This window comes from Pieris rapae, chromosome 16 (genome assembly GCF_905147795.1).
Source record: "Pieris rapae chromosome 16, ilPieRapa1.1, whole genome shotgun sequence".
Classification (NCBI taxonomy): Eukaryota; Metazoa; Arthropoda; class Insecta; order Lepidoptera; family Pieridae; genus Pieris; species Pieris rapae.
In genome coordinates, this window is record NC_059524.1 from 9,667,642 (window position 1) to 9,695,132 (window position 27,491).

Here is a 27,491-nt window from a genome sequence, read left to right on the forward strand (position 1 = left end):
CAACGAGTCCACATAAAAGTTCCAAGTGTCTTACATAGAATTTCTTACTTATATGTCACTTGCAACACACTTTTCTAGTTCACTCACTTTTAGTTCTTTTGTCAAATACGAAGAATGAATTTAAAAATTAAAATGTAAATTTTCTTGTTATATCCACTTTCGAGGATGCAAATATCTTTCACTGTGGTATCTGTTTCACTGTTAAAGGTTATTATTTACGTTTTAATCCGTATCTTCGATAATTACTATTTTTAAATGATTTATTTGTGAGGAGTGGAAGTTGACGTTGCGCCTACCCACAAATAATCAATATATACAAAGATAGAGAGAGAGAGAGTGTTGTGTTCACAGAGAGTGTTTTAAAATAAATTTATGAAATTAAACTATATACTACTCATTAGAATGTTACCCCAGAAAATTCATTTAAATATATTACACATATTAATAGATTCAACTCCGATACTAATGTAGCGTATATAATGATTTCCTTTATTGGTATATTTATTTTGATTACAATCTGTTAATCGCGAAATCGCTATAATTAACTTAAACAGTATGTATATCGGCTATCATTTTAGGAGTTTCCACTAGGTTATATAGAGACTAGAGAGATATAAATATTTTAAAGAATAATTTTTAATTTCCTGTATCCAAAAATTAAAAAATCCTTCAATGAATCAGTGAAAGAATATTGCTATGCTCTTCTGTGAGTCATATTTATATACCTATATAATTCTGCTATATGTGTACTGAACTCCTCTTAAACGACTGGAGCGTATTGAAAGAATTTCTTGAAATCAGCTCGGCAGACGGCGCTGCAGTCGGTATCTAGGTTATTTATCTATACTACAACTAAACAGATCGTATTTATATACATTTTCTATGCACGTATTCGTTATTGAAATCCTAAATGGTTGAATATATTTAAATGTTTTTTTTAATGTTAGAGTGCAGTCCAGAATAATTTACATTTTTTTGTATGGAAGACGTGTGGACAGGACGTCTGTCGGATCCGCTACTAAAATTCTAAAATTATTTCAGAACGTGCTTGTGGTACGCGTGTTTGTTCTCGTGCTCAAGTTGTATTACGTGCACGTAATTCGTGCGCGTGGGCACGCGTACAAGCCGCAGCGCACAATCCTCGAATGGTGGCCGCCTTACCATTGCGTACCCGGCTCGCTGCTTTTATCAAAGCACTGCAGAAACGTTGGAAAACCGTATCCTTTTCATAATAAATTGTTCACAATAAGACAATCTATATATATGTATATATATAAAAATATTATGTTGGTTTATGTACGCTTTAAAAACTCAAAAAGTTCAGCACCGATCGAGCTGAAATTTTAGCATCAGTCAAATATTATGTGAATAAGCGCGCCATCTGCCGGTGAGCGAGGAAAACACTCGCTGACAACCGCAATTGTAATGGCGCAGTCACATGAGAAACAAAATTCGTTCCCAATCAAACAATATGCCTCAGCGAAGCGTGGCAGGGTACAGCTAGATGTAATATAAAATTAAAAAGCTCAAATAACCTTAACACAAAACAGTCACACTACAAAGAAACCATTATTACAAATGGTTTGGAGAAAGATAATTTGAGCTCTGAGGATTATGAACGAGAGAACTGTGACGAGCTTGAATCACATCTCAACTTGGAGATTGACAGGATTATAGCTAGAGGTACATCATATGCAAACGGCTCATCTGATGTTAAGTGATAACCGCCCATGGACACTCGCACTGCCAAAAAACTCGCAATTGGTAGACTCAAGGTCATAGAGCGCAAAATTGAACTGAAAATATCTTCTAGAAGGTACACTGCCTAAAAAGTTGGCGCTACACCTCGGACCTCGTCCCGGAGTAGAGATTCACTTGCCCGTTCTCAGTCCAAGCGAACAGCTGTCCAGCCAGAAGATCTGCTTCTCTTCTTATCTGGAGAGGATGGGATCTTTGCCTCGAGACAAGGATAGTGGTAAGAAATGTATTTATGAAATTTTCAACCTCAGCGTGGAGTCTTCACTATTTTTCTCAAAAATGCAAATGAAAATAGTCTGTATTTGACTACTATAAAATTGGATTACATTAAGTTTAATATTCGTAACGTAGGCCAGCAAATTCTTCCATTTGTGTCTCATCTTCCCAGTTTTCTGTTGGCTGGTGGTATCATTATTTTTTCTTAAATATCTTTAACATTCCAGTAAAAATAAGAACACCAAAACGCCAAAGGAAAGATAGCACATCAGAAAAAGACAAGGATGAGACGAAAAAGATCAAATTGGATGAAGATAGTAAGTTGATAAATATTGACGAAACGGCCATCGACGGTATAGAGCTGATGGCCCACTTTAAAACTATACATGACGATGAAGAAAAACCTAGTGAAGATGAAAAGGATTTGAAATCCGAAGAAACGGCCGAGGAAGACGGAGAGCCGTTAGAGAGAGACAACATTATGTCAGAAAGGGAAAAGGACAGTTTCTCAGAAATGGAAGATGAGGAGAAATATAATAAGAGTGACACTGATAACGAGAGTGATGGAAGGGTTGATAAGGAAAAGTTTAATCATCTTAAGGTAGGTGACGCTAATTGAGTGATGTATATTTGATTGTTATGAACACTTATAAAGATTTTTATAAGAGCAAACAAAATCATCATTGGCGCAACATAATTTCAGGTAAAATTTCGAATTCGCCCAAAGAAGCGAGGCGGCACTATCTATACATTGGTTCAAGGTTCAGATGAAATGAAGAGCGGAGAGTTAAAGGTGGAAGAGCCGAAGGTATTGTGATTATCTAGAATTATTTTATTTCGTTGGTTAATATTTTATAAGTTTATCTATTGCAAAGTTTATTTAATTTTGTCCAGAAGTTTTAAATTATTTGATTGATGATGATGATGATTCCAAAATATTTGACTTGGCCGATCGTCGCATTTGTTGATAGTCACATTACATGCATTTGTTTTTATATACACTTTTTTGTTAATAATATATGTTAATAGTTATGTCCTCAATATTTAATTTTATATTGAATGTTTTGTGCGTTTTGTGCAAACTAGTGTGAGGCAAGATGTCAGTATCAGTCTAACTTCCCAAACTAATAGATAAGATTGTGTGTCGACGGCCACCGAACCGTTCTTAATATTACAATCAGCAGGTTTTTATTAAAAAAAAGGACGCCTAAAATTATGCTGATTATTTTTAGTGTGAGGAGGAAATAAAGCCTGTTATAGATGTAGAAACGGCGATACGACAAATTCGCGCCGGTTGGAGTCAACACGACGCTGGAGATCTTACAATTGGGGACCTATATCTCATGGTGAGTCATTTTATTTGTCAGACAGAATTAAATTCGAAAATATTATAAACAATCTTCATGTACCCCTCGTGTTGTAATTCATCTAAGAAATAATATTTTTTCAAATAGCAATTCATTTTATTTGATAATACAGTTTGGATCTCGTTCAAAATTGGAGCTCGACTATTGGTGGGCTGAAGCCACGCCCCCTCTGCCGCAACCAATCAAAGCTCAGAAAACATCCGAAAGCGACAAGACAGACAAGGACAGAGTTATAGACAAGAGGGAGAAGGGTAACAAAACACCTGAAAAAGGCGACAGTTCTGTGGAAGACGAGAGAGACAAAAGCGATACAGATATATTATTTTCGCCCAAGAACACATACAGTCAGGATAGTAACGATGGAATGTCTGGTGATGAGAGGAAATGTAAGTTATTTTTCTAGCAGGTATAGTTGTACTCTTCAAAAATTATATTTTCCTGTGCTATTGTATATTTTAGAATATAACATTTATTAGTAACAAAACACATAATATAATGATAATCAAAACTGAATAGAAAAAAAATTACACAGGCATTACTCAGATGATGAATATATTAAATAAATTAGATTATTTTTTCCTTTCGTAAAATTCTCGAAGTTTTATTTAGTATACAAATTCTTCTATAACTAATTGACGTTTCTTTAATATCGTCATATTGTCACTTTCTTAACGTTATAGGTGAGGCTCTGTCGTCTCCAGACCACAAGTCTTCGGGTACTCTGAAGCTGGTCAGCAAACTCATCAATAGAGCTGATCCTCAGCCAGCCAGCCAGGCTTCGCACGGGTTTTCTTTACTCAGTGACAGGTGAGTAAAATGTTATTCACAATTGTATATATCGTTTAGAATAGAGTACGATCATGTCAAATATATGTTTTAGATTGAAGCGACTCCTGGCGTTAGCTGGCAACACTCACATCACAACCGCTGCAAACACTGCCGTGTCAAAATGCATTTGTGGGCACGTGTGTCCAAAAAAACAGGCACAGGTAGGTGCAAATGTCTTCGAAGTTATTGTGTGCCTTACATATCACTAATTACTCGTTTGTACTTAGACTAAAAGGAGAGAATTTTGCATTTCTACATTTTTTTCACGCCTTTTTTCTTTCTGTTGTTAATTTTGGGTTTTCGACGTGACATCTAATAAATTGATGAACGCGAGCTACACGCACGAAAAAGCATTACTCATTGTCCCTCTTCGTTCGTCTATCTCTTTTGCACTCTTAAACTTAAGTATGTAATCGTTTAATCTTGTTTGTTATGACGTTCAAAAAGCAACTTGACAGACAACCCTTTTTTTACTAGTATTTACTTTATCATTTGTGTCGAGTAATACCATCCTAGTCCTCCTCCTCCCTCAAAGGGGCAACGAACCCCCAAAATGTTTGCCCATGGTCTCCGACGACTGTCCTTTTGGGTGTCCCGCAGTATTTCCCTCCGATCTTTAAAAAAATGTGAATTGAAGTAATGCTTTCTCAATTTTCCGTTTCAAGAAATCGCAGCCACAACCAACTCAAGAACTGACGAATTTCGTAACGAAAAACGAATACAGCTCGGTGTTCCGTCACCCGACACCCATCGCACCTCGCCCTTGCGGTACTGAGGCAAGTATAAGATTCGCGTTAATGATTCATAAGGATTGTTTGTTATTGAAGTGAAACTTCTTTAGAATCGTTGTGATTTCAAACTGAATGCAACGGAAAAGCGACAGTAAAAAGAGACAGAAACATATATTCATAAGATTTGACGTGGGAGAAAATGAGATAGATAGATAAACTTCTTAAGAATCGTAATTACAAACCGGATGCAATTGAAAAAGCGACAGTAAAAAGAAACAGAAACATTAATTCATAATATTTACCGTGGGAGAAAATGAGATAGCAGGCATTAAACAGCCTCTCTTTACTGCCGCTTTTTCATTTGATCGAATTTCAAACTTTCGATGTTTTAGTTTTTGCCAAATTAAAAATTTATATTAAACTTATAAATTAAAATTTATCATTAAAATATACTGTTATAAAAGAACACACACATTTAGATAATGGAAAATGAATAATTTATATATGATTAATAATAAAAAAATTGTTTTTGAAGGTTTCACTTCTACCATGTGTGAATTGCACATATGTTTTTTTTTCCTGAGGTTCTTTGGTTTTTTATTGTTAAACTTCTTTTGGCGCGTTAGGGAAAAATGATGAAGAGTAAATTTTGACCATGTGCGCGCACACCGTCACATAAAACTGACACCCCCACACTGTCACAAGAAACCGACACCCTGAAGTTAGCATAAGTCAACATTTTAGTTTTTTGTAATATTTAAATAAACTTTATTTAACCCGATAATGCGTTATTATAAAACTTATGTATTAAATACCTTTATTCTATTGTTAATATCGTTTTTTCTACGCGTAGAATATTTTTTTTTGAAAACGAAGAATATTTTGTGCAAGATAAAAATCTTGTTACGCCAAAGAAGTATAACTACTTATATATTTTATTATAGCACATATATTTCTTAAGCGCCCTATTTTTATAAATTTTGGTGTGTACACTGTAGTAAACAGGAAAGGCATGTATTTATCCTATTCAGAAGAGCAGTGCCATGAGCCTAGATGGCCTACCACGCCGTCGTCGCGGAAGGCCCAGGGTGTCAGAGCGGGATAGCCCTAGGGTCGTCGTCCAGAGACTGTTACCTCTTCTGCCCAAACTGCCTCCTACCAGCAGTGAGTACCTTTTTTATTTGTTCTTTGTCCTTCTAATTTTCATATAGGTTTGATCTGATTGTGATATTTATCGAATTAATTTATAAGTCATTTCTTACACGTATACTGTACAATGTACAAAGCCAAAACAGATTACATTGGTAAACAAAATATACGAAACAATACCCGTTCTTAAATTATTTCCTCATATCCTCTTTGGTAAGATGGAAAAAAATAAAAAGAAACATTAAAAAAAATATAAGGGAATATGGATAAATTGTGAATATTAGCGTATACAGGCGAGGTTGATGACAGCAAATAGGGGCTATCCGCTAATTTAAATAGAAGGAAAAAATAATAAATCTTGCTGACACCGCCGACATTTTAATGATTAAAACATTTGCAAGAATCTGCATAACTAGAAATATTGGTACTCTTTTAAACTCAAGAATTTAACAAACAAACGAAGTTTTATAAGGTTTGGTGAAGTTTTTTAAGAGACACTTCTTCATTTGTTTAATATTCGATACAGAATGAATCTAAGCGTACGAGACCAAGCTTCAGAAGATAAACTACTCTTTATATGGAAATCGAATTACAAAAACCTACCAAGCGAAATTAGAGAATTATCACGAATAAATCAAAACTCTCGTTAAACGTAAATAAATCAATAAAGCTTTTTATAAATTTGACGATAATTCAAATGATCCTAATCCTTAGGATTGAACTTGCCAGTTCAAACAATTTGTAAGACTCAAAAGTTGGCGATGAAAACTAGTGCCCGAGAGTTCTTACCTGCTCTATGCTGACTTGCGTAATGTTAGTAAATGTAAATTTAGAATCAATTTAAATATCTTTTCTGTTGACGTACATAAGTTTTATCTATACGAAGAATGTTATTATTGGATTGAGTGGGTACATATACAATTTATTATTACCGTTGAATCTTCAAAGATTAACTATGTAAATTGCCGAACACGTGACCATTTCATGAAACTGTCGATGATTTCATAAATTGATAAATTCTATTGTCTATTATAACTAAGATGTTTATATATCTTAACATGTATATGTAATGTGCAATTATGTTTCAGATTTGATCCCAGTGAAACTAGTGCCGCATTCGTCTGCGCCCGCCCCAGCTAGGATTCTGCCGAGACCGCCTCCTCCGCCGCCCACATCCACCGCTGAGTGAGTATTTACTATAAAATGACATAGACATAGACATATTATTTATTACAAACAAAACACACACACATAAATACACAACACAGCATGATAGTTTATATCTTTTGCACAATTTCTCTTTTCACTTATAAAATACTTGTTTCAGTTTGTCAGCCTACTACGTACTCAGTGAGTCAAACGGTCGATTCTTCTTCCACGACGGAGATCGTCGGATTCCCATAAACCCACCAGAAGAAGATGAAGATCATGGTATGGAAGTTATAAATATTTTTGCTATATTTCATATTTTGCTGTTTTTATTTGCAAATACAATTTTCTAAAGATATTTATTAAGAAGCTAAGCTATAATGCGTTTGATTTAAGTCATTTTTTTTTTGAATTCATTATTTTTAAATAGTGTAAACTTTGTTAAAAACTATGTATTTGTTTGTAATGTTGTCCAATGTTTACTGCTCAGATAAAATGAATGGAGAAGATATCCAGATTGTAAAAGAAAAGGCGAGCAGCGAGAATGGGGAGACAGACAAGTCGAAAGAATCAAACTCTGCAACATCCTCGATGAAGTCGGAACAGACCGACATGACTAGTGAGATTTTCATTATATTTTGATAAGTGACCAATTAGAAAATGAGTTTCCATTACGGGTCACCCCCAATGCGGCATGTATATACATTTATATTACATACAAAACAATACGCACGCCTATTATGGAGGCCACAGACGAAGTTTAAGAAATTACTAAAATAAACGTTATACATAGTTATATTACGGCTAAATAATCCGATGTTAGGAATTTGAATTGAATTTGTCTACTTTATATAAAATACAAAGTAGACATGTCAGAAGTGAAACATCTTTGTAAATTAATGATTACTAAGGTAAAAGTCCCAATATATGATCATCTACCATATTGAATAAGAAGAAGAAGAATTATCATTAGCAATGATAATTCTTCTTCTTCGGTACACTCTTGACAGAGCGGTCGTGATCGCTGAATGATTTAATGATAATATAAATACATAAGAAATCTGCGTTTACTGCACAAGACTACTAAACGAATACATCAACCAATAGCGTGTATTTTTCTCGATCTCCCTTTCTCACTCCCTCTCAATCGCTCTATCCCTTTTCTTCAACAAAAACGCTGCACATCTTCGTGACATTTCATCCGTAAAAATTTTACCCTCAAACGCCTAAAGAAGTTTCACTTCAAAATGAGGTTCCACGGGTTGACAAATGCTGACACCGTGCAACGTCAGGTGATTGTAATTCCAGTATTTTGCGTAATGGTCGCTTAATATAGAACATGCAATATATTTATTAGATCTAAGTTAGGCTAGATCGTCATCTACAATAAAATCTCAGTGGAAAGACAATGTATTAAAAAAATCCCGGCTTCTTAAGGAATATAAACATTTTCTTAGGTTTTCTAACATCCGAGTCCATGTCACTGTCTCCATCCCGACTGTTGCGTGATGCTGAAGGATGGCTCGAAGGCTCCGTCCAAGATTTCTCTCTCAGCTCGTTCCTCAACCAGCTGGAAGGGCGTCATCCTGATACTGCGGTATTTATTCAAGTATATTTAATTAACCGAATTAGTAATCCTTTATACGTGCTAGTGGTAAAAAATGTTGTAATTTTCAATCGGTTTTCATCACTCAAGTGACCTCTAACCGATAGACTTTAGACCAATAAACAATAGACTTCTCCCGGTTGTCTACTAGGAAGAAATTTCAGTTTTAGATATAAATTTCTGAGTAAAGTTTATGATTTAGATATGCAGCTTAATAATTTATAATAAAAATATTGATATTTTGATAAAGGTGGAATCGCAGCTACATTCTCTAATGGCGGAATCGAGTGTGGACTATGTGGCCAAATTTGCGGATCTTGCTGCCGAAGTCACGGAGCAGAGAGATCACAGAGAAGAAATTCCTTAATATTTTATTGATGTATCTGTGCTGATACCGCCTCTGTAATTCATGGTTTATTTGTGTTGACCTCGTTCTTGGTTAAATTATGGAAAACAGTCACTGTCAGAAATAGTATATTTCATTACAAGTGCGGAAAGCCTGTCATTGCAACGAGTTCCGACGAATGTCTACCCGAGCCGAGGCGCAGCCGAAGGTGAGGGTTGACAGTCGGGACGAGTTGCAATGACGGTTCCGCACGTGTACTGAACGACTATTTTTAATACAGTTGCGAAAAAATTAAACTATTTACTTTTTTTCTCTTCTCTCTACGGAATAAATCCATTGCACGTAGATATGTTATATATTTCCGGTAAATTGTTCTCCGAAGCATTTTGTGCAATTATACTGAGTTCGGGTGGTATCCATCAAATAAAATATCGTCGAAATTACTCATTTTGAGCAACAAATAACTCAACTCGAAAGAACATTTTTGGAAAATGGCGCCAACCGCAAAGAATATGAGCAAAGTTTGATTTTTCTTTTCTTCACCCATTCTGGGTAGGCAAAGGGAACTTGGCCCATACAGCCAATTCTTCAGTAGACTATTTTTATTGAAAGAAAACCAAATCTAACTCGTTGAATCCAATCATTAAATCTGATATTGAAACAAATAAAGTAGTAGCTTTTTTTTTAAATATTTGCATGAATCATAAAAACTTTTGTGATTTTTTTAGTAAAAACTTCATGGTTAGTTTTTCTTTTTAATATTTTTTAAATTGATATGATATGAAAAGAAACCTAACTGAACTTATTGAATCCAATGATTATATAATATTTAGAAACCATATATCATAAAAACTTCTATGAATCTTTTTAATAAAACCTTCGTGGTTGTTTTTTTCTTTTTAATAGACATTGTTTTGACAGTTGGCAAAGAAAACGCACGAGTGCGGGAATGGCAAAGAAAACGCACGAGTGTGTAATAGCCCACTTTCCGAACGCTATACCTCCCTGCAATATGCCACTTTTTGAGCAACTGTATTAAAAATAGTCGTTCAGTACACGTGCGGTACCGTCATTGCAACTTGTCCCGACTGTCAACCCTCACCTTCGGCTGCGCCTCGGCTCGGGTAGACATTCGTCGGAACTCGTTGCAATGACAGGCTTTCCGCACTTGTAATGAAAAATACTATTGCAGAGTGCAGTAATTACTCAACCCCCCTTATAACCAATCTATCGACTTATACTATATTTTAATTTCTAAAGGCAAATAAAAATTATTTAATAATTTTAAATATTAATTATGTTGAAAAGTTAAAAACCTTTGTGTTTTGTAAGAATTGTATAGATTAAATGTTAGTGTCAGTGTACACTTCGATGGTTCATTAATAAGATAACCTTGTAGGTATTTTACTTAGTTTTAGTGAATGCATTGTATAAAAAATATCAATATAATATTTTACATTTCTATTAATGTTATTTATTGCGACTATTGAATTTATTGTTTAAACAGATTTATTTTGATTACCTACTATAGTAGAGGAACCCATGATGCTAAGTGTGCATTTGCTATTTACTCGGACGTCGTGAATTGTGAAATCTTAAGCTTTGGTCTGGTGATCACGACGCCGCAAAGCAGACCAAAGCATTATTTAGACTTGGTATTTCAAACGTCATGTTCGATTCGACTAATTACTGTTTTGTGTCACGTGAACGACGTTTACTGTCACGCAATGACGATTATTCAAAAATCTTTTATTGTTTGAATAAAGAAAATATGAAAACTCATGAATATTTATTTTGTTCGCTGTCCCAAGTCCCAACGTCTATTTTCTTGCTGATAAAAATTTAAGCCTATTGTTTTAAAGATTATAAATACTTATTTATTTGATAGTTCAACCAAAAGAGCGTACAAATTCTAAAAAGGCCGGCAACGCACTCGAGAGCCCTCTGGGATCGAGTGTCCATGGGCGGCGACATCACTTAACATCAGGTGAGCCCCCTGCCCGTTTGCCCACTGTTCTATAAAAAAAAAGTTTTAGCTATACTTCGGTAAAGTAAGATTAGCATTTATGTATAGCTATTTTATAACTGGGATTTTGTCATGATTATTTTCATACAAATTAATTTGGCGTTAGTGAGTCATGCCTGCCGAAATCCGAAAAACGACTGCCTCAAATGTGAGTGTAGAAATTGATCACCTCTGAGTAATTTGGTCACAGGACACTATTACTTCAATTAAATTTGTCTGTCACCTGGCGATCTTCATCTGTCATGTCTAAAATCTGACGTCGGTATAAGTTATCAGTTTACCGCAATATCTTGCTGCAATATTTAATTTTTTAAATAATAAAATACTTGTTTAATACACACAAAAATGTTTAAAGACGACATTTATTATTAAAATATATTTTTTAAGTATTATGGTTTTAAAAAGGACAGTATTAGATCTATGAACCTTGAATTTTATCAACATATTTAATCTGACGACACCGGCTGGTCTTAGATACCATGTTTTGGGAAATATTTACGTAAGTGTAGTAAGGATTCATCTGTATGTTTTACGTTTTATATTACGTTATTAATTGGTCTTCATTAGTATATTTAAAGCACATAGAATTTAGGTATTGAAACGCTTGGTTGTGACTTTGAAATTAAGTGTGGATCACAGAAAACATTCGGTATTGCTCTTATTCTAATGTAAATATTTCAGCTTGGTTATCGTCTTACCAGCATTATTCTTAGGAGTACTCTTGTTTGGAGTATTTGTTATTGTACCATGCGCATTTATATTTGCATCATGGTATATGAAGATCAAGGAAAGAAAACTTCAGAGGAGACAGAGAGATGGTGCTAATGTGGCATTCTTTCATCCATATTGCAATGCGGGTGGAGGTGGTGAAAGAGTTTTATGGGTGGCTATTAAAGCTATATTGACTAGGTAAGTTTTTTTATTATCTTATCATGACTATAATGTTTCTTAGTTGTTCCCAAGTTTTTATGGTATTAATACTTTTGTTTTATCATAACTTATTGATTTTAGGTATCCAGACACCCATATTTATATTTATACACTAGAAACAGCAGAACCTAAAACAATACTAGATAAAGTGCAAAACCAGTTCAATGTAAGGGTTGATTTAAACAGTATAAACTTCATAAGACTGACCTTAAGAAAAGTGATTGAAGCAAAATCATACCCTTACTTCACTCTGCTATTGCAAAGTTTGGGATCCATGGTGTTGGGAATGGAAGCATTTCTTAAATTTAATCCAGGTACTGAACTATAATATTATGTTATGAAAGTCATAGCTAGTTTTGTGTAACTTCATGAATATCAAATTAAAATAGTCTTGTTATAAAATAAATGCAGATTGTTGTGTGACAAAATGTAATATTATTGCTCTTTTATGGTAAATTTGTATTACATATATTTATGACATAACTCAAATGCCGGAGGAAGGTGCCTTAATTAAAGTTCTCACATTAAAAATCTTAATTGCTAAATAGAAAATTATTTAATGACATCAATTCCACACAATTGTTAAATACAACATTTTTTTTTCGTTATCTAATATACCTTTATAATTTAATTTTTAACTAATTCTAATATTTATTTTCCAGATATCTATATAGACACAACAGGCTTTGCATTCTCCTACCCTATTTTCCGATATCTTGCCCAATGTCCAGTAGGATGTTACACACACTACCCAACAATTACATCAGCCATGATGCGAAGGGTCAAACATAGAATTACGGCCTATAATAACTCTAGTGTTATTGCTCGGAATCCTATTCTCACATGGTGTAAATTAATGTATTACAGGATATTTGGATGGGTAAGCTGTTAAATATTAGTACATTTTATTTATAAAATAAAGAATAAATAGTTAGTTTTCCATTTCTGGTCTTGTATTAATATTTGAATATAAAAAAATTTATTTTATTAGGTATCAAGTATACTGACAAAATTTAAAACTTACATTTCTATATGAATATGAACAATATGTATTTTTGTAATGAATAAACTCAACCATAAATTTATTTCACAATTAAAATGTAACAATGCCTTGGAATAACGCTAACATCATTGAAATATTATATGTACCATCCATGTGAGGCTAGTATGGAGCGATAGTATTTTATATATTAGTAGTATTAAAATAATGTTGATTGTCTAGTTATATAGTGTTGTTGGGAGGTGTGCTGATATTGTCATGGTAAACGGCACATGGACCGAAGAACACATTAATGAACTCTGGGGCATACCATTGAGCACTCACAGAGTCTACCCACCTTGTGAAGTAAGTAATGTTAAAACATATACAGAAATAGCATTTCGTCAAAATACACTTATATTTATTAGTTAAATTTAAAAAAATACATACACTTATAAAATATAGCATTCACAGACTAAATAGATCATCATTCTCAAATATTTTCTCATTCTAAAAGCATAACATACATACAGGATATAGCTATAATTTCTGTTAATATTTGATGTAAGTAATTCTTAGGTTGCAGAATTGAAAAAACTTAGATCACTAGTAAAGGATTCGGATCCAATTAGAATCCTATCTGTGGCACAATTCCGACCAGAGAAAGATCATCCGTTGATGCTCCAAGCAATGTATGAGCTGCGGAACCTTCTGGTCAATAATGAGATGCTGTGGAATAAGGTATTACTAACTAGTAGAAAACATAATTTGATTTCAATTGGCTCTTACCTTACCTGTTATTAATCGAATGGATATAATCGTGAACGATATTAGAGAACTTTCTAGGCAGGAGTGTTATTGAGTAGTCAGTTTCACATCCTTATTATGTCTTTCGCACCCCGTCGTTCTAGAATATTTCGAGAAGATACCGATCTCCCCTCTCTTGTGTTTCATCTGTCCTTGTCTCACACCTGGAAAGTTCTCTATAGAATATATCTTCATCAAAGGGGTATCACCTGTCCTGAAAAACTGTACCAATCGACTACACTTGCCCTTAAACAGCCTGAAAGTATGTTTCAGGAATTCAAATTTTCTAGTATGTCATGCAGCCTCTCTTGAAACATATTTCAGCTGACTGAAATCGTCCTCTAACTCTTGAATATATCAAGAAACATTTCAGACCACTCGTCCTCGTACTCATCATGAACAACAATAACAAAATATATTTTTTAATACAGTTGCTCAAAAAGTGGCATATTGCAGGGAGGTATAGCGTTCGGAAAGAGGGCTATTACACACTCGTGCTTTTTCTTTGCCATTCCCGCACTCGTGCGTTTTCTTTGCCAACTGTCAAAACAATGTCTATTAAAAAGAAAAATCAACCACGAAGATTTTAATTTAAAAAAATCAAGAAGAAGTTTTTATGATATATGATTTCTAAATATTATAATAATTGGATTCAATAAGTTCGGTTACGTTTTTTTTTATTTCATATCAATAAAAAAATATTAAAAAGAATTTTACGATATATGTAAATACGTATTTCTAAAAAGTTTACTAATAATTGGATTCACTAAGTTAGGTTAGTTATTCTTTTATTTCATATCAATAAAAAAATATTAAAAAGAAAAAACCAACCACGAAGTTTTTACTAAAAAAAATCACAGAAGTTTTTATGATTCATGCAAATATTTTAAAAAGAAGCTACTAATTTGTTTCAATATCAGATTTAATGATTGGATTCAATGAGTTAGGTTTGGTATCATTTCAATAAAAATAATCTACTGAAAACTTGCATGTTGGCCGTAGTTTCCTTTGCCTACCCAGAATGGGTGAAGAAAAGAAAAAAAAGCTTTGCTCTATATTCTTTGACGGTTGGCGCCATTTTCCAAAAATGTTCTTGCGAGTTGAGTTATTTGTTGCGCAAAATGAGTAATTTCGACGATATTTTATTTGAATTAATACCACCCGAACTCAGAATAATTGCACAAAATGTTTCGGAGAACAATTTACCGGAAAAATATAAGTCGCTTCATATCTCAACGAATTTCTTCCGTAGAGAGAAGAGAAAAAAAGCAAATAGTTTAATTAAATTGCTTAATTTTTTCGCAACTGTATTAAAAATAGTCGTTCAGTACACGTGCGGAACCGTCATTGCAACTTGTCCCGACTGTCAACCCTCACCTTCGGCTGCGCCTCGGCTCAGGTAGACATTCGTCGGTACTCGTTGCAATGACAGGCTTTCCGCACTTGTAATGAAATATACTATATTCATCTAGGTATCAAGTACACTTATGAACGTCAAAAAATGTTCAGTATAAATTTTAAATACAGGTTCTATAAGTTTTTCGCATAACATGTTTTACAATTTTTTTGCAGATAAAACTAGTATTAGTGGGATCATGTCGCAATGACGAGGACAAGGAGAGAGTGCAGAACCTACGGGATTTAGCAAAACACCTGTCTATAGAGGATAACGTTCAGTTCATAGTGAATGCATCGTACGCGCAGCTTCTGCAGTTGTACCAGACCTCATCCATGGCTATTCACGCTATGTGGAATGAACATTTTGGAATCAGTAAGTTTGCAACACCTAATTTATTATGAATAGGTATTTTTGCTAATAACATTAACATGGTTCTTCATCATTTAGTAATGATTGACCAGCTAATATATTAATTTATATAGTTTTTAAGCGTTTGTTGTTTTTTGTTTTAAATTTAATTTCTCTTCTCAGGTGTCGTTGAATGTATGGCAGCCGGTCTAATCACAGTAGCACATCGGTCTGGTGGACCTTTAGCCGACATAATTGAGCCTTCACATTCCTCTCGGACTGGATTCTTAGCTGCGGAACCTGATGAATATGCTCGGGCAATATTGGAAATAATAGCTCTCCCAACACATGAGAGAACCAACATAATTGAAGCGGCAAGGTATGTGATTCGTGGCTGCAATACATGTAAATTTTGTTAACAGTATAACTCATAGGAAATTATAAACTTATATTCTTCAATGATACCTTAGTTTCAGAATATTGTAACAAAACTTATCTTAAATTTAATATTTCAGGGCATCCGTAGACCGCTTTTCTGAAATGGAGTTTGAAAAGACATTCCTTAGAGTAACAGAACCTTTGATGAGGCTAGATTAAGCATCTTATTTTATTATACATATAGTATCTAGCTTGCTTATAAGTAAAGGTAATGAAAATTATAATATTTAGTTTTCAAGCATTTTATTTATTAAAACTTAAAAATAAAATAAGCATTTTTTTTTAGGCTTAAACATATTATCATTATAAATACATAACAAAGGAAATATTTGTGAACAAATAACTTGATAGCAATAGTATAGAATATACACCATACTTTTTAAAAATTTAGAAGAATAGATTTCAAATGTCAGGTTTCAATAATATGACTTAGTCTAATTAATGTGGAATGTAAGAATACATTATGAAGAGAGACCCACTCTATCCCTGGGTATCAATCTGAGCTCCGAACCATGTTTTAGGAAAATATTACCTGAAAAAAATTAAGATTAGAGATTTTGGCTGTTTATAAACAAAATTTCTTAATTTAGGTTTTATATGAATTTTTTTATACATGTGTCTTTACTAAGACATCATGGAATGATCTCTTTCAACTCAAGACTAATAAGCTATTAAGTCTAACCTAATTTACTAAAAAAGATTTTTACCATAAGGTAGTTTCAGACTACTTTAGTTCTTGTGTTCTATTTTTTCACTCACTGTTTAGCACTTAATACTACCTTAAAATAACAGCTTTATACACATAAATCTATGCTTACCATATAAAAGTATCTTAATTAGAGTAGCTTAAATTTTTATTTATTCTTACCAGCACTCTGTTGAGGATTTATTCCAATTCCATCATCAGTTATAATTGCACTAGTTGCAGGCTCCACTCTGAATTCTTCTGCTGCAAATTTTAGCACAGCTGTGAATGGTGTTGCCTCTGGTACACTAAGTCTGAAAATTTTATTAATATCTTAATATACATTAATTTTAAAATTGTATTTTCTCATTTCCTATCACTTGTATCATCTGTCTAATGTATTACTATTTTCAGTATTATTTTTTTCAAGTATAAAACTGTTAAATATGGATACTTTTCTCATAAATAAAACAATGTTTTGCCTTTAAGTATATATTAATAACAAAAAAATATATTTATAAACAATGATTTAAGGTAAGCGTAAAATATTTTCCCAAAAGTTTTCATCCTCATTAAGTTCAAAAACAAAAACTGTGAACTCACTCTTTAAATTTTCATTATTGCAAATTTTTTTTGTAATTCTGATCAATTCTGAATATGTTAAATCTATATAAAAAAACTCAGCTGACATTTTTTCTCTGTGTACCTTGCCACAGTCAAATAAAGCTTTAGATATTTTTTTAAATATATCTACATGATTTAAACACAGTTTTAAAAGATTTTCAGTCTGAAGAAGCATTTTCCAAAATATTTTTTTTGATGAGTTCTTAATAGTCATAAAACTTAAAAATGCATTTACAATACTATTTACTGTATTAGACAACTCAATACTGCTATTCAACATACTAATAATTAACATTTCTAATACATCTTTAGTACAATTATTATTCAGCATATCTATTACAACAGCTTGACTGTCTTCCATCTCATATAACTCTGATAAAAGAAACTTACTTTTTAAAGCCAATAATTTATCTTTAGGAATATGTACAGACAGATTACACAAAAGTATCTGTATCGAGGATGCTTCTAACATTAAATCTGATAAATAAGATTCAAGTTTTTCTGCTGAAAATAATTCTAAGAATATTTTGAAAGCAGAATCTAACACATCTATTTTTATTGAAGAGGCAATGATTTTTCTCAATATAAATTTTGGTGGATCGCCTAAACAATTTTTGAGAAGAAAATCTTGTTTATCACTAGAGTTGCCCAAGACAGCTAAGAAATCATCAATGAGCGACAACTGTTGTAATCTATCCAGGCATTTTTCTATATGAATGGTTATCAAAAAAGCATTTTTTATTTCTGTACAGCTTGTGTCATTATTAGGCCAGTTCTCAAACTGGCACAGATTTAAGTAATCCTGGAAAACATTCAAAAACTGTTGACACACAGCAGTTTCCATTGCAATACCTATGTGAGTTCAAGATGATCCCAGACAAACATCTGCTTAACTAAAACCTGTAAGACTGGCTATTTCATTAATGCTTGTATCCGAGGTATATAAAATCAATTACAATTTTTTTAGGTTTGCAGTACAATAGACTTACACTTTAAAAGGCAGCTTCGGATCTGAAGTAAGCGTAATCTTGAATGTAACTTTAGACCTGCAAATGACAAAAATTTGTTAAGTTTGTAATACAATTTTCAGGAGAAATTGACGCTGACAAAATCTATTACATTTTGAAATTTAGACAAAATGAAGAACTGGTACTTTAATATTTTGTTACTGTTTTTTATTTAATACAACTAATTTTACAAATAGTAGGTTAGGAAAGAGAATCACAAAAAGTTAGGACGTTTCACTTTCAAGTTTGTGTACCATTTTTTTTTTTTTTTTTTTTTTTCCCTTTCTTGGCCTGCACGGTTTGTGCGTCAGCCATGTACAAAAGTTAGGAAGTGCATTATTAGGTTTATTGGATAGGAAATTAGTACGGAATTTGGAAAAGGATCAGATAAATTTTTTATAAGTACGTATATACATAAAACATAGGTTATAATTTTATATTGTTATGAAAAATGAAACTAGCTAAAATTTTATATACATCAATATTTATATTAGATAAAAGGACAGAAATAGAAGTAGGCAAAGGAATATTTATGGATAAAAGCGAGGATATAAAAGCGGAACGGTCATGTCTATTACAGGCAAAAAATATATGGTTAAAATCCCCAACGTCATTGCCACACTCACATGTGTCGTCAGGCAAAAGGTTAAGCCTTGCCAAATGCAAGGGTATGCATGCATGGCCCAGCCTCATACGTATAAGGGTCGAAGTAATATCTTTACCAAGCGTCAAAGTAGAAAACCATGGTTTAGGAGGTATATCCCCCTGAATCATGTTGTAATACCGTCCTTTCGTCTGACTTGAAGAACGCCAAATGTTTATCCAAGATTTTATTAACTGGGATTTAGGAAGGAGAGTTAAATCACAAGAAAAATTTTTGTATGGAACCAGGTCTCCGTCATTGACCGCAGCTTTGGCAAGCCTATCAGCCTTGGTATTGCCAAAGATACCTGAGTGACCCGGAATCCAAGCAAAAGATACAGTGTACTTTTTGATGAAGCATTGATATAATAAATCGCGACATGCAATAATTACTGGGTGATTATTTATATTACGGCTAAAAGGAAATCTTTTCAACGCTTGGAGGACACTTTTAGCGTCAGTTAAAATTATTGACTTTTTAAGCTTCATTATTAAAATGTACTCCAGAGACCTCAACAGACCAAAGCATTCTCCAGTAAATACTGAAGTCTCTGGAGGTAATTTTATTTTCTGTACAATGTCAAACTGTTGATGGAAAACGCCAATTCCCACACACTCCTCGGGACCGGGTTTGGAAGCATCACAAAAAATTAAATGGTAATGTTTCCATTGGCTGTCACTGTCAATAATATCAGTAAATTTGGCATTTGCAGAAAGATCTTGTTTACTTATACCGAAGTCAAACAAAATAGTAGGATCTAATGTTAATGCATCATAGTTAACACAAAATATAGGAAGGAATTGTGATCTGTGTGTTGGAGCTTGAAGAGCTAAGTATTTTTGGAGACTAATAATAAGGCATGGCGGCGATTTATGAGCCCAGTACGGGTAATTCATACATTCCAACAGAGACCGTAACTTAGAATAAAGAGGATGATTATATACTTGTAATGCCCTAAACAGGAACCTGTCAGAAAGAAATTGTCGTCTGAGGTGCAGGGGAGCTTCAGAACATTCGACCTGCAAAGCGTTAATAGGGCTCGATCTCATAGCCCCAGTAATTATTCTCAGAGCCTTAGACTGGATAATGTTTAACTTATGGAGAGCTACTGCATTACAGGGTTCAAGTATAAATGTTCCATAGTCTAAAATACTCCTTATTAGTGCATTATATAGAAGCTTTAAAGAGAAAGGGTGGGCTCCCCACCAAACTCCAGAGAGACAACGCAGTATATTTAGGATCTTCTCACATTTGGCACTTATATATTTGCAATGAGAGCTTCCTGTAAGTTTCGAGTCTAAAATTACCCCAAGAAATGTTGCTTCACTTTTAACAGGAACTCTAATATTATTATAAAATACAGTTACTGATGGAGGAAGTCTCATACGTGAAAATAAGACTATTATACTTTTATGAACTGAAAGGCTTAGAGAGTTATTGTCCAGCCAGACTTTTAGCAACTGAAGGGAATATGTCATAGTATCAGATATGTTGTCAATAGAATTACCTGAGATATATAAGAGTAAATCATCTGCATATTGGAGTGAGTTAACTTTACCCTTAAGGGAGGCTTCCAGATCATGAGAATATATATTGTAAAGTAAGGGACTCAAAACTGATCCCTGTGGTAAACCTTTCCAGGCAATACGGGATTGGTAGGAATCTTCTGACATTACTCTAAGCATTCTACCAGAGAGAAGATTTATTATGAAACTTATAAAAATTTGTGGGATATTCAAATTAATCATTTTTTGTTTCAGAATTATAAGGTTGACATTATCATAGGCTGCAGACACATCTAAGAATGCTGCTATCACAGGCTTGTTGTATGAAAACGCCAATCTTAAGTCTGTCATAAATATACTGAGACTATCCATAGTACCCCTGCCTTTCCTAAATCCAAACTGGTTTGGAGATAATAACCCGTTACTCTCAATAAACCATTCTAACCTATTTTTAACTAAATGTTCAGAAATTTTGGATATAACTGAAGCTAATGCAATTGGTCTGTATGATGATGGATCATTAATTGGTTTGTTAGGCTTATGTATTAGGATAACTTCGTGGATTTTCCATGATGAAGGAATATTACCTGATGTTAAAATTGAATTAATTAAACTGAGAAAATAAGAAAGGCTGAAGTCATTTAGGTTTTGAAGAAAAGAATATGGAATTCCATCACAACCTGGGGCTGAGTCCCTAAGTTTTGAAAGAACCCCTTTGAGTTCTGAAAGGCTAAACGAAATGAGTGAATCACTACTTCTGTGCTGGGAGAGGAAAGAAGGCTGTGAGTGAAAAGAAATATTATCTATAAATGGCACATATGGTGGAGCTAATTTGTCTAGAAACAAATCAACTGTACTGCTATCCATAAAATGAGATCTAGGAGGTTTAAAGGCAGATCTGAATCTCCGAATATTTTGCCAAACTTCCGATGAAGAAATGTCTGGTGAAATTGAGGCACAAAAAGATTTCCAGCCCTTGAATTTTTTTTGCTTTAATAATTTACGTGTTTTAGTTATAAAATTACTAAGAATATTAAAATTTTGTGTTGTAGAATTTTCTCTGTAATTCCTTTCAAATTTCTTTCTCTCCGCTACAGCCGCAGAACACTCACTGTCCCACCAAGGTGGTGATGGAATATACCCATTGCCACTTTTATTTTTAATTGGAAAAACTTCCTCAGCAGCCTGTAATAGGGCTTGTGTTAAAGCTTCAGCACAAAAATGATTATTGCTGTCATTTACTGGAGGTATGGTTGTTAAATTTTGTTGAACTTTATCTCTAAATAATGACCAGTTGGCTTCCTTAAGTTTATATTTAAGACGGGGAGGAGCCTTTGTCTGTTCTCTAATTTTTTGAGGAAATGATACAATTACTGGAAAGTGATCGCTTCCGTATGAAGACGATAGAGTCCACCAGTTTAATGTAGGAGCAAGGGAAGGGCTACACAGGGTAAGATCTGGTGCACTAATACCCTCATGGGGCTGTGTCCTTCTAGTAGGACAACTGGTGTTTAGAAGGCATAAATTATAATCATCTAAGATGTCCAAGATTCTAGCCCCATAATGATCAGACTTAAAACTTCCCCACATAGTATGTTGTGCATTGAAATCTCCCGTGACCAAAATAGGGCGCGGGAGGGAAGATAGAATGCTACAAATATTGTCAAAGACTTCAGTGGAAGGGTGAGGTATATATATATTTACAATACAAATATTATTTACACTAGCAGCAATAATAGAAAATTTATCACTGTGATTAGGGATGGGTATGTGAACAAATGGCACACCTCCTCTAAGAATAAGTGCAACTCCACCATACCCATCTGTTCTGTCTTCTCTAAGACAGATATGTCCTTGAATTCTAAAATTGAATCCGGGACGAAGCCAAGTCTCTTGAAGAGAGACGGCAAATGGTTTGTAATTATTTAATAAAAAAATTAGGTCACTTTTTTTACTATTAATGCTCCGGCAATTCCATTGAATCACCAGAGACTGGTTTTGAGGATGGTCTTGACTGTCCATTAGTTAAAAAACTTTTTGTAGAAGGGGCATCGTTGGACGGTATTTTAATTATGTCAGATTGTGAAAGGTACTGTATTATAGAAATGATGAGATCCTTTGTTATTATTTCTGACAAATCATTATAGTTGTTGAGACAACCTTTAGAAAAGGAAGGAATGTTGCTGTAATCTTGGATAAGCTCTGCATGCGTTTTTTGATCATATCCCTTACTTACATTTTTAGGACGAGCTTTGGGTTTCATGAATACTGTTTTCCTAAATGACTGTGTGGAAGTCTTAGTAGGGCTTGTTAAATTATAGGGACTGGAATAAGAAATATTCGGACCAGAATGGGCCGATGACGCAGAAGCAACAACGTCTGCATAAGATTTAGAAATTGGTGGATGAACTTTACTGGCTTCTGAATATGATATTGACTTTTTAGCCATTGTTTCTTTAATAGCTTTTTGCCTAGCATACTCTGGGCACTTTTTATCCGTTGCAAAATGAGAACCAGAGCATAAGATACACACAGCATCATCCCTTTCAGTCTTGCAACTAATACTTGAATGGTTGTCACCACATTTGTAACACCTTGGAGTGCCTCTGCATTGCATTTTGGTGTGACCAAAACGGCAGCAATTGAAACATTGCAGTGTGGGGTAAATATAAAGGTCTACAGGTAGGGAGTTGTAGCATATAAAGACCTTGGGAGGTAAGATCTTCCCATCAAAGGTTAAGACTACAGTCTCAGTTGGAATGAACTTGGAATTCTCTCCTTCAAAGATTTTCCTGTTTAATCTCCGAACTTTCAAAAGACTTCCACAATTCTGCGGAAGCTCAATGTTTTCTAAAATTTCTTTTTCATCCCATTCACACGGAACACCTCTCACAATTCCCATGCGGGTGATTGTGAAAGCCGGAATAAAGGCTTTGTATTTATTTGTGTTGAGAGATTTATGATTTAAAAATAAGTTAGCATCTTTAAATGTCTCAAATTGCAATGACAACATATTCCTCCCTATTTTTTTTATACTTCCCTCTACAATGCTTTTTACATAATTTTTTTTAAGGAAAAATCCAAATTGTATGGGGTGAACAGATCCGGTTTGATTTGTTTCCATGATTTTTTGAACATGGACAACATAAGGCGCAGGGTCTGACGCCTGGTAAAGCGACCTAGCAACGCGAGGATTATCTGGAATATTGTTAGAGTGGGCAGCCTCATTTGGGGGTATTTCTGTTGTTTTAACATCAGACTCGATGACTTTAGGAGTTATATTGTCTTTTAAATCATTAGGGAAATTTTGGGAACTTTTTCTCTTTTTTTCATTTCTCACAGATACTCTTTTTCTTTTAACAGACTTCGTGCTATCTGAACAGTCTGTATCGATAATGGAACCTTCCGTTTCCATTCCAGACGCATCGATTGTAACTACATGAGACACCTGGAGGGATGTCCCTCCAGGGTCTTCGGGCTCCATCATGGACGACAAGAGAAAAATTCTTATCTACATATAATAAAATAAAATAACTTACCAGGCTATTAAGACAAACTAAAAATATAAATAATCAACAATAACTACTACTATATACACCTTATAACTTAACTGATCCTGTATTTTTTATTTTAATTTAATTTTCAAAAGTTAAGCCAAAAAAAAGACGCCCGCCTATTTTTACACTTCCCGCGCTTTTTTATGTGTACCATTTTTTTTTTTTTTTTTTTTTTTTATATTATGGCCCGCACGGTTTGTGCATTGTGGCCCAGGGTCAAAACAGGGAAACGGGTAAAAAAATAAACGTAACGGATGGAACGGAATTAAGGAAAGGAAAATCTATAAAATAAAAGATCAATTCTTATAGAGATAGATATAAAAGGAGTGTAAGAAAAGATATTTACATATATACACATTCATAGGATCTAAATTTTTATATCATTACTTAAGATAAAAGCTGCTAAAAGTTTATATATATGTGGGTCCATTGTTGAAAGTAAACAGGATATGGATGAAGGGAAAGGAATTTGAAGGGAAATGAGACCGTCGATAAGAGCCGACCGTTCGCGCCGAGAACAAACAAAAATGATGTGATTCAAATCAGCTTTAGCATATCCACATTCGCACGTAGGGTTGTCAATAATATTAAACTTAGCAAGGTGAGCTGGGGTGCAGACGTGTCCCAGACGCATACGAGACAGTATTGTTGTAACTCTTTTACCGAATCTCAGTCTCCAAAACCAGGGCTTAATGGGTATAGAAGGTTGAATAGCACGATAATGGCGACCTTTTGAACGATCTTGATTCCAGGATTCAGTCCAGGAATTCCGGAGATAAATCCCAGAAAGAGCCATCAAGTCATGCGCATAGTTTCCAAAAATATCCACATCTCCACTATCCACTGCCTCATTGGCAATACGGTCGGCTTTTTCGTTTCCAGATATTCCACAGTGACCAGGAATCCATGCAAACGATACGGAATAGTTTTCTTTCAAACATTTCAATAGTAAGTTTCTAATTTCGGAAATGACAGGGAATTGATAATGTGATCCAAATGGGAACCGGGCTAGGGCATTTAAAGAACTAAGTGAATCTGTAAAAATTACAGTTTTTTGAAGTTTCAGTAGAAGGATGTATTCTAAAGCTTTGAATAGGCCAATACATTCGCCAGTGAACACGGAGGATTCAGGAGGGAGTTTAGTTTTTTGGACAATATTGTAGTTAGAATGTATTACACCTACACCTACACATCCATCACTGGAATGTTTAGATGCATCTGTAAATATTCGATGCCATTGTGGCCACTTAGTGTCAACAATATAATTAAATGTTAACTTTTGGTTTTTCTCAATTTTAACATGACCTATGTTAGTATGTATAACGGGACAGATTATAAGGGAATTGTAACTATATTTAAACAAAGGATTGGAAGTCGCTTGGTGAGTAGGAGCCTTAAGAGAAGTAAATCTTGTGAAACTTTTAACCAAACATGGTGTGCGTTTGTTTTTCCAAAATTGAGAAGTGTGGATTAAAGATGTCAAGGATGTTAGTTTAGATGTAAGGATATGGTTACTAAATTGCATACAGCGGAATAGGAATTTATCAGATAGAAATTGTCGGCGTAAGTTTAATGGTGGCTCTACACATTCGGTTCTCATACAGTTGATTGGGGTTGACTTCATAGCTCCTAAGACTATTCTCATTGCTTTTGCTTGAATACTATCCAATTTTTTGAAAGCAGAAACATTTCCTGGTTCCAACAGGAAAGTACCGTAATCCATTACACTTCTGATTATGGCGTTGTAAATCAGTTTTAAGGAGTGTGAATGCGCTCCCCACCAAATGCCCGATAAACATCTAAGAATATTTAAATTTCGTTCACATCTCGCTGTTACATACTCACAGTGGGATACACCGGTGAGCTTAGAATCTAGAACTACCCCCAAGAATTTGATATTATTAGTCGAGGGAATCAAAACATTATCAAACTTTACCTGGACCGGGGGAGGCTTACGCATTCTGGAAAACAACACAACCCTGCTCTTGGATACAGATATGTCTAGACCATTCGAAGTCAGCCATGAGTTTAAAAATGAAAGGGAAGATGTTAGAGTTTGACAATTATTTTCAATTGATTTGCCCGATTTGTATATAAGAAGATCGTCTGCATATTGTAGTACGTTTGTTGATGCCTGCAATGATGTTTCTAAATCATACGTATAGATGTTATAGAGCAAAGGACTGAGTACAGAACCCTGTGGTAATCCTTTCCATACGGTCCGAGATAGTTTGACATCTTCAATAAATAAATTTATGTATCTTTCACTGAGCATATCTATAACAAAGTTTGTTAGAATTGGTGGTACGTTTAAGCATAGCAGTTTTTCCCTGAGAACCGATATAAGAACATTGTCATAAGCTGAGCTTATATCTAAGAAAGTAGCTACTACTGACTCATTGTTTGAAAATGCTAATCTTAAGTCTGTAGTGAATATTGCTAAGCTATCCATTGTGCTTCTACTTTTTCTAAAACCGAATTGGGTCGTTGCTAATAGATTTTTATTCTCTAAAAACCATTCTAAACGGATTTTTACTAGGTGTTCTGCTATTTTCATTAAAACAGAAGAAAGGACAATGGGTCTGTAAGAAGAAGGATCATCGGTTGGCTTATTCTCTTTTAAAATAGGTATAATTGATTGAGTGATCCAAGACTTGGGAATGCACCCAGAAATCATAATAGAATTTATAATATTTAAGTACAGCATCAGCATTCGGTCCGAAAGATTTTTCAAAAAAGAATATGGAATCCCATCTTCTCCTGGAGTAGAGTCTTTTACCTTATTAAGCACACCTTTAAGTTCGATCAAAGAAAACGGAGCGTTTATTCCACTTAGGTCATCAAAAATGTAAGCAGGAATAGTTAATGGAGGAAATCTCTGTTCCGGTACAGAAGGGGGAGCAAGATGATCCATAAACTGATCAGCTAGAGTTATCGATAATTTAGAAGAAGGGGAATTATTATATGCAGATCTAAATCTACGAATATTACGCCAGACCTCTGACGGGCTGACATCTGGACTAATGGATGCACAAAATGATTGCCAACCATCGTATTTCTTTTTCTTAAACAATTTTTTAGTTCTACGGGCAGATTCTAAATATAACTCGAAATTTTCTTCTGACATATCCTCGCAGTATTTTTTTTCGGCCTGTTTTCTTTCTTTTATTGCAGCTGTGCATTCATGATCCCACCAGGGAGGTGAAGGAATTTGCGATCGGACCTTAGTTTTAGTGCAAAAAGATTCATCGGCAGCTTCAATCAAAACCTGAGAAAGAATTTCTGCGGAGATCTGGCTACCTTCTTGAGAATAAGTATTAGTTTTCTGCTCTACTATTTGGTTGAATAATTTCCAATCTGCGTTGTTTAATCTGTATTTAAAACGAGGAGAGC

General features: G+C 34.2%; 4 protein-coding genes across 8 annotated transcripts in view; 2 read left to right on the forward strand and 2 right to left on the reverse strand.

Moving 5' to 3' along the window:
* The window catches only part of LOC111000076 (protein cramped), a 28,572-nt gene extending 19,281 nt beyond the window's left edge, over positions 1–9,291 (forward strand). For all 5 annotated transcript variants that reach the window (XM_045631718.1, XM_045631720.1, XM_045631719.1 and 2 more), the window contains 16 exons: positions 1,042–1,217; positions 1,551–1,683; positions 1,814–1,975; positions 2,202–2,575; positions 2,678–2,782; positions 3,207–3,320; positions 3,454–3,727; positions 4,022–4,148; positions 4,222–4,330; positions 4,835–4,945; positions 5,932–6,064; positions 7,138–7,234; positions 7,377–7,480; positions 7,689–7,817; positions 8,656–8,795; positions 9,055–9,291. In XM_045631718.1, coding sequence (XP_045487674.1) covers positions 1,042–1,217; positions 1,551–1,683; positions 1,814–1,975; positions 2,202–2,575; positions 2,678–2,782; positions 3,207–3,320; positions 3,454–3,727; positions 4,022–4,148; positions 4,222–4,330; positions 4,835–4,945; positions 5,932–6,064; positions 7,138–7,234; positions 7,377–7,480; positions 7,689–7,817; positions 8,656–8,795; positions 9,055–9,171 — 2,405 coding nt within the window. In that variant the 3' untranslated portion in view covers positions 9,172–9,291. The remainder of the gene's footprint in view (positions 1–1,041; positions 1,218–1,550; positions 1,684–1,813; positions 1,976–2,201; positions 2,576–2,677; positions 2,783–3,206; positions 3,321–3,453; positions 3,728–4,021; positions 4,149–4,221; positions 4,331–4,834; positions 4,946–5,931; positions 6,065–7,137; positions 7,235–7,376; positions 7,481–7,688; positions 7,818–8,655; positions 8,796–9,054) is intronic.
* A 2,132-nt stretch (positions 9,292–11,423) lies between these two features.
* LOC111000061 (GDP-Man:Man(3)GlcNAc(2)-PP-Dol alpha-1,2-mannosyltransferase) lies at positions 11,424–16,315 on the forward strand. Its single transcript, XM_022269399.2, has 9 exons — positions 11,424–11,675; positions 11,858–12,085; positions 12,188–12,420; positions 12,769–12,986; positions 13,329–13,451; positions 13,665–13,826; positions 15,465–15,663; positions 15,823–16,018; positions 16,155–16,315. Exons 1-9 carry the CDS (start codon positions 11,656–11,658, stop codon positions 16,234–16,236), a joined length of 1,461 nt encoding a protein of 486 aa, XP_022125091.2. The 5' UTR covers positions 11,424–11,655; the 3' UTR covers positions 16,237–16,315.
* A 71-nt stretch (positions 16,316–16,386) lies between these two features.
* LOC111000068 (ubiquitin-fold modifier 1) lies at positions 16,387–18,646 on the reverse strand. Its single transcript, XM_022269409.2, has 4 exons — positions 18,506–18,646; positions 18,376–18,432; positions 16,946–17,076; positions 16,387–16,609 (listed from the first exon to the last, which is right to left on the reverse strand). Coding segments are annotated over exons 1-4 (261 nt in total). The 5' UTR covers positions 18,508–18,646; the 3' UTR covers positions 16,387–16,538.
* LOC123689879 lies at positions 17,083–18,369 on the reverse strand. Its single transcript, XM_045631744.1, has one exon. It carries the CDS (start codon positions 18,228–18,230, stop codon positions 17,292–17,294), a length of 939 nt encoding a protein of 312 aa, XP_045487700.1. The 5' UTR covers positions 18,231–18,369; the 3' UTR covers positions 17,083–17,291.
* Positions 18,647–27,491: the final 8,845 nt, after the last annotated feature.